At 48.4% G+C, this 7,162-nt stretch overlaps 2 protein-coding genes across 2 annotated transcripts in view; one reads left to right on the plus strand and one right to left on the minus strand.

Moving 5' to 3' along the window:
* The first annotated feature begins 541 nt into the window (after positions 1 to 541).
* Positions 542 to 4,509, plus strand: srp54 (signal recognition particle 54). The gene is made up of 13 exons (XM_079373165.1): positions 542 to 752; positions 846 to 950; positions 1,062 to 1,128; positions 1,204 to 1,261; positions 1,339 to 1,489; positions 1,738 to 1,886; positions 1,986 to 2,086; positions 2,165 to 2,251; positions 2,759 to 2,832; positions 3,017 to 3,125; positions 3,208 to 3,378; positions 3,609 to 3,704; positions 3,789 to 4,509. Exons 1-13 carry the CDS (start codon positions 546 to 548, stop codon positions 3,878 to 3,880), a joined length of 1,467 nt encoding a protein of 488 aa, XP_079229291.1. The 5' UTR covers positions 542 to 545; the 3' UTR covers positions 3,881 to 4,509.
* Positions 4,510 to 4,656: 147 nt separating this feature from the next.
* The window catches only part of LOC306819374 (protein transport protein Sec23A-like), a gene marked incomplete at its 5' end in the record, with an annotated part of 13,479 nt that continues 10,973 nt past the window's right edge, over positions 4,657 to 7,162 (minus strand). The window contains one exon of the mRNA XM_079373164.1: positions 4,657 to 5,648. Coding sequence (XP_079229290.1) covers positions 5,559 to 5,648 — 90 coding nt within the window. The 3' untranslated portion in view covers positions 4,657 to 5,558. The remainder of the gene's footprint in view (positions 5,649 to 7,162) is intronic.

Raw genomic sequence — 7,162 nt, forward strand, 5'->3', positions numbered from 1 at the left:
TGGTCTGTATGTAGAGATCCATGTAGAACGTCACATGGTCTGAATGTAGAGATCCATGTAGAACGTCACATGGTCTGAATGTAGAGATCCATGTAGAACGTCACATGGTCTGTATGTAGAGATCCATGTAGAACGTCACATGGTCTGCATGTAGAGATCCATGTAGAACGTCACATGGTCTGCATGTAGAGATCCATGTAGAACGTCACATGGTCTGAATGTAGAGATCCATGTAGAACGTCACATGGTCTGCATGTAGAGATCCATGTAGAACGTCACATGGTCTGCATGTAGAGATCCATGTAGAACGTCACATGGTCTGCATGTAGAGATCCATGTAGAACGTCACATGGTCTGTATGTAGAGATCCATGTAGAACGTCACATGGTCTGCATGTAGAGATCCATGTAGAACGTCACATGGTCTGCATGTAGAGATCCATGTAGAACGTCACATGGTCTGAATGTAGAGATCCATGTAGAACGTCACATGGTCTGCATGTAGAGATCCATGTAGAACGTCACATGGTCTGCATGTAGAGATCCATGTCAGTACTGAGTGAGTGTGATCACAGGCTCTCTGTTAAGACCAGGGCACTCACTGATCCTGATCCAGGGTCAGAACCAGGTCCAGCTCTTAGTGATACCTGTGGTTTTTGTTCCTGCAGGTCTGCCATAGATCTGGAGGAGATGGCTTCAGGTCTGAACAAGAGGAGGATGATCCAGCACGCCGTCTTCAAGGAGCTGGTCAAGGTCAGTTCAGCAGGCCTGGATAAGTCCTGGATAAGTCCTGGATAAGTCCTGGAATAGTCTGAAAAATCAAAACTCCTTGTGTGTGTGTTTCAGCTGGTGGACCCCGGCGTGAAGGCCTGGACTCCCACCAAAGGAAAAAACAACGTCATCATGTTTGTTGGTCTGCAGGGCAGCGGGAAAACCACCACCTGCTCCAAGGTGACATCACATGCCTGAGACAAAGCCCCGCCCCCTCTGTGTATTTCTATGTATTGCACTGTAGCGCCTCCTGCTGTCTGTGCCCTGTCTCACTGTCTGCGTTTCCTGCAGCTGGCCTATTATTACCAAAGGAAAGGCTGGAAGACCTGCCTGATCTGTGCCGACACCTTCAGAGCAGGTACACGACCAATCAGCTGCTGAGACTCACCTGAGAGCAGCTGACACCACGTGCTAATCATTCTACTGCTTTCAGGCGCCTTCGACCAGCTGAAACAGAACGCCACCAAAGCCAGAATCCCTTTCTACGGCAGGTGAGTGTCTCCTCAAGGGGGCGGGGTCAGGTAGACCTTTGCTTCCTGTTTACCTGGTGTCTGTCTTCTGTGTTCAGTTACACAGAGATGGACCCCGTGGTGATCGCAGCAGAGGGCGTGGACAAGTTCAAAGCTGAGAACTTTGAGATCATCATCGTGGACACGAGCGGACGACACAAACAGGAAGACTCACTGTTTGAGGAGATGCTGCAAGTGTCCAACGCTGTGGTGAGTACCTGAATGCACCACCAGTAATTGAACTCACCTCAGTACCTAAAGGTACCGTCAGAACCTGAACTCATAATCAGTACTTGAATGCACCATCAGTACCTGAATGCACCATTTTCTGGTTTTGTTGTCTGAAGTGTCCTTTTACGGGTCCTTGAATGCACCTTTGCATTCTGCACCTGCTGCGTTGTGTTGAGGGACCTGTTACTGCCTCTGTGTTTTTCATTTGTTCTCATTTGTTGCCATAGCAACCAGACAACATAGTGTACGTGATGGACGCGTCGATCGGCCAGGCCTGCGAGTCTCAGGCGAAAGCCTTCAAAGACAAAGTGGACGTAGCGTCTGTGATCGTCACCAAGCTGGACGGACACGCCAAAGGAGGCGGAGCTCTGAGCGCGTGAGACGATCTTTCTCTGCTTCCTCATGAGGTCATTGCTGTGTGATGTCACAGTGACCTCAGTCAGTGTTGTTGACTTGTTTGTTCTGCGGTTTGAAGTGTGGCAGCCACCAGGAGTCCGATCATCTTCATCGGAACCGGAGAACACATCGACGACTTTGAGCCGTTTAAGACGCAGCCGTTCATCAGCAAGCTTCTCGGTAAGCCGACGCCCTTTTCAGTCAGCGAGTGTTTCTGTTGTCATGGAAACGTTGAGTAACTCCTCCCCTTCCTCTCAGGGATGGGAGACATTGAGGGTTTGATCGACAGAGTGAACGAGCTCAAACTGGACGACAACGAGGAGCTGATCGACAAACTGAAACACGGTCAGTGAGTCACATGATGATGATGTCATACATTCACACCTGCAGCATGTGTCACATGATGATGTCATACATTCACACACCTGCAGCATGTGTCACATGATGATGATGTCATACATTCAAACCTGCAGCATGTGTCACATGATGATGATGTCATACATTCACACCTGCAGCATGTGTCACATGATGATGATGTCATACATTCACACCTGCAGCATGTGTCACATGATGATGATGTCATACATTCAAACCTGCAGCATGTGTCACATGATGATGATGTCATACATTCAAACCTGCAGCATGTGTCACATGATGATGATGTCATACATTCAAACCTGCAGCATGTGTCACATGATGATGATGTCATACATTCACACCTGCAGCATGTGTCACATGATGATGATGTCATACATTCACACCTGCAGCATGTGTCACATGATGATGATGTCATGATGATATACAGAGAACATAGCACTAATATGAATCTATGATGTGACCTTTGACCTGCAGGTCAGTTCACCCTCAGAGACATGTATGAGCAGTTTCAGAACATCATGAAGATGGGACCCTTCGGACAGATCATGGTGAGATCACCTGGGTCATGTGACCTTCATGCTGTTTAGTTTATTAAGGCCGATCAGAACAACGTCAGTAACATGTGGACTGAGTCCAGACAGTCCTCATCCTTCTGTCCTGTGATTGGCTGGAAGTAGTTTGATCTCTCTCTCTCTCTCTGTGGTGCGTTCAGGGGATGATTCCAGGCTTCAGGGGATGATTCCAGGCTTCGGCACAGACTTCATGAGTAAAGGAAACGAACAGGAGTCGATGGCCAGACTGAAGAAACTGATGACCATCATGGACAGCATGAACGACCAGGGTAACACACACACACGCACACGCACACGCACACGCACACACACACCACCAGCAGAGGCTTCATTCACGTCTGTCTGTCTCAGAGCTGGACAGTAAAGACGGAGCCAAACTGTTCAGTAAGCAGCCCAACAGGATCCAGAGGGTCGCCCGGGGGTCAGGGGTCGCCACCAGAGACGTCCAGGAGCTGCTCACACAGTACACCAAGTTCGCCCAGATGGTGAAGAAGATGGGCGGCATCAAAGGACTCTTTAAAGGTGTGTGTGTGGGGGGGGTCGGGGGTTGGGGCGCGCTGCTTGCTTTCTGCTTCTGTGATTGGACGTACTTCTCTTCGTAGCGTGTTGCCTGCAGCGACGCCAGGTGCCTCGCTACACGCAGGAAGTGCTCCTCCTCTAAAATGTTACAGAGCGCACTCCTTTCTTCTGCTCACTTGGTACATGCTGTCGCCATGGTTACACGTGTGTGTAACGTGTGTGTTGTGTTCCAGGAGGAGACATGTCGAAGAACGTGAACCCGTCTCAGATGGCCAAACTGAACCAGCAGATGGCCAAGATGATGGACCCTCGTGTCCTGCACCACATGGGTGAGCGGCGGCGTCCTGTCAGCACACGTGCTCATTTTCTCCATGACTTGATCTTGATCCATTTCTCTGTGTGCGTCCTTTCAGGCGGGATGGCCGGACTTCAGTCCATGATGCGTCAGTTCCAGCAGGGAGCCGCTGGAAACATGAAAGGCATGATGGGATTCAACAACATGTGACCCTCGACCAACCAGCTGCCTTAACACCGAAAAACTACAGATTAAAGCCCCGCCCCCTGGCGGTTCCAGGTGGAGGTGGGTGGGGCTGGGAGAGACGGAGAACAGGAGGTGTAGAGATGAAATAAAAGCAGGATGTTTGATTCTTTTTGTTTTATTTGCTGCTTGTCACAGATTTAAAGGAGCTGCGAGCTCTCGGGCTGCGAGCTCTCGGGCTGCGAGCTCTCGGGCTGCGAGCTCTCGGGCTGCGAGCTCTCAGACGGCGAGCTCTCGGGCTGCGAGCTCTCGGGCTGCGAGCTCTCGGGCTGCGAGCTCTCGGGCTGCGAGCTCTCGGGCTGCGAGCTCTCGGGCTGCGAGCTCTCGGGCTGCGAGCTCTCGGGCTGCGAGCTCTCGGGCTGCGAGCTCTCAGACGGCGAGCTCTCGGGCTGCGAGCTCTCGGGCTGCGAGCTCGCAGCTCCTTTAAACTTTCATTTGGGGCTCGTTAACTTAATTCTGTAAAAGATGTTTGTGTATAAGATGTAAACGGAGAGTCTGTCCCGATTGGATGAAGAGACGCCATGACGATGAAGATGACATTAGTTAGTGACAGTATTTTTGTCATATAATAAACATTTGTATTGCACCATTTTAAACCTGTAGTTTTTATTTCACAGATCTTCTATTCACACAGATGTTTAGAAGTGAAACTTGACAGAACTTAAAAATGAAATGTTTAGTTTTGAGCCTTCACAAACTTAAAATAAGGAACTTCAATAAATTAACCCTTTAAGTGTCATGACTTCAGACTTGTATATTTTGGTCGTCTTTGACTTCCTGTGTTTTTATTTTAAACTCAAGGATTGTTAAAGTTCCTTTTTGATTAATTCTGAGCTGTGGGCGGGGCTCGACCAAAGATCCTCTGACGGTGAGATGACACACACTGACGATGTGTGTGCAGACGTGAGTCCCCTCACTGCTGTTCACAGGTTGACCTCAGGTAACCTCAGACTCCTGAGGTATCTGCAGGTGCTCAGACAGGGAGGGGGGTACAGAGGAGCTTTATTTACGGTGTTAAAAGTATTACATCAAATATTTCAGATATGAACTGACTTAAGACTTTATTGTCCCCGTGGTTAACTGTTCCTAATGAGCAGAGAGCGTTCTCAGAAGCAGATGGTCGTCCAGCTCCTTTTTCAGTACAGCCGCTCAGAGTTCAACATCCTTTACATTTTCAAAGAAAAAAGATATTTTCCATATTTTTGTCTGGTAAAGAAAGTGTCCTGTCACCACATGGCCCGGGCTCCGTGTCCAGGCTCAGCCGGAGGTCAAACCTCCGTTTGATATTCAGAGTGAAGGAAATCAAACACGGAGAAAAGGAAGGGAGAAGAGCGGGCCGTCGAGCGGCCTTCTTCCAAAGCACTGTCCTGCTCCAGAAACACGCCAGGTGGCTGCGGGAGCTTTTTTTCAAAGTGTGAAGTAAATAAAGAGACGTTTGGAGGACGGAGACTAAGACATCCTGTGACTCTTCTTCAGGTGTTTCAAAGGCAGCATGTTTAAAAGACAGTCTGCAGCTGGAAGGATGTTATCAGAGCCTGCAGGTGATTGGCTGATGGGACTGGGTTGGCTTGTTATAAATGTTGTCATGAAAACGTAGGCAGCAAATGAAAACACAACAGAATAAAGAAAACACAGACAGGTGAGGTCAGGCAGCGCTGGAGACGGCCAGTTTCTTCAGGTGATCCATGAACACCTGCAAGCTGACGTCATCAGTGAGGATGGGAGCTCCCGACTCCTGCAGGAGGAGAGGGAGAACATCAGGACAGGTTCCATACAGAACGTAAGGACAGGTTCCACACAGAACATCAGGACATGTTTCAAACAGAACATCAGGACAGGTTCCACACAGAACATCAGGACATGTTCCACACAGAACATCAGGACAGGTTCAACACAGAACATCAGGACATGTTCCAAACAGAACATCAGGACAGGTTCCAAACAGAACATCAGGACAGGTTCTAAACAGAACATCAGGACAGGTTCCACAGAACATCAGGACATGTTTCAAACAGAACATCAGGACAGGTTCCAAACAGAACGTCAGGACAGGTTCCAAACAGAACATCAGGACAGGTTCCACACAGAACATCAGGACATGTTTCAAACAGAACATCAGGACATGTTTCAAACAGAACATCAGGACAGGTTCCACACAGAACGTCAGGACAGGTTCCATACAGAACGTAAGGACAGGTTCAACACAGAATATCAGGACATGTTCCAAACAGAACATCAGGACAGGTTCCACACAGAACATCAGGACAGGTTCCACACAGAACGTCAGGACAGGTTCCAAACAGAACATCAGGACAGGTTCTAAACAGAACATCAGGACAGGTTCCACACAGAACATCAGGACATGTTCCACACAGAACATCAGGACAGGTTCAACACAGAACATTAGGACATGTTCCAAACAGAACATCAGGACAGGTTCTAAACAGAACATCAGGACAGGTTCCACAGAACATCAGGACATGTTTCAAACAGAACATCAGGACAGGTTCCAAACAGAACGTCAGGACAGGTTCCAAACAGAACATCAGGACAGGTTCCACACAGAACATCAGGACATGTTTCAAACAGAACATCAGGACATGTTTCAAACAGAACATCAGGACATGTTTCAAACAGAACATCAGGACAGGTTCCACACAGAACGTCAGGACAGGTTCCATACAGAACGTAAGGACAGGTTCAACACAGAATATCAGGACATGTTCCAAACAGAACATCAGGACAGGTTCCAAACAGAACATCAGGACAGGTTCCACACAGAACGTCAGGACAGGTTCCAAACAGAAAATCATGACAGGTTCAACACAGAATATCAGAGCATGTTCCAAACAGAACATCAGGACAGGTTCCACACAGAACGTCATGACAGGTTCCACACAGAACGTCAGGACAGGTTCAACACAGAACATCAGGGCAGGTTCCAAAAATAACATCAGGATAGGTTCCAAACAGAACATCAGGACAGGTTCCAAACAGAAAATCATGACAGGTTCCACACAGAACATCAGGACAGGTTCAACACAGAACATCAGGACAGGTTCCAAACAGAACATCAGGACAGGTTCCAAACAGAACGTCAGGACAGGTTCCACACAGAACATCAGGACATGTTCCACACAGAACATCAGGACAGGTTCCATACAGAACATCAGGACAGGTTCCACACAGAACATCAGGACAGGTTCCACACAGAACATCAGGACAGGTTCAACACAGAAAATCATGACA

Source organism: Symphodus melops (assembly GCF_947650265.1).
Source record: "Symphodus melops genome assembly, contig: scaffold_416, whole genome shotgun sequence".
Lineage (NCBI taxonomy): Eukaryota > Metazoa > Chordata > Actinopteri > Labriformes > Labridae > Symphodus > Symphodus melops.

Bases quoted from the DNA above. Each gene is read 5' to 3' on its own strand.
- srp54 (XM_079373165.1), top strand. From the start codon at position 546: ATGTCAGTACTGAGTGAGTGTGATCACAGGCTCTCTGTTAAGACCAGG. The intron at 1,490-1,737 runs GTGAGTACCTGA...TTGTTGCCATAG, and splicing joins TGCAAGTGTCCAACGCTGTG to CAACCAGACAACATAGTGTA. The intron at 2,252-2,758 runs GTCAGTGAGTCA...TTTGACCTGCAG, and splicing joins GATCGACAAACTGAAACACG to GTCAGTTCACCCTCAGAGAC.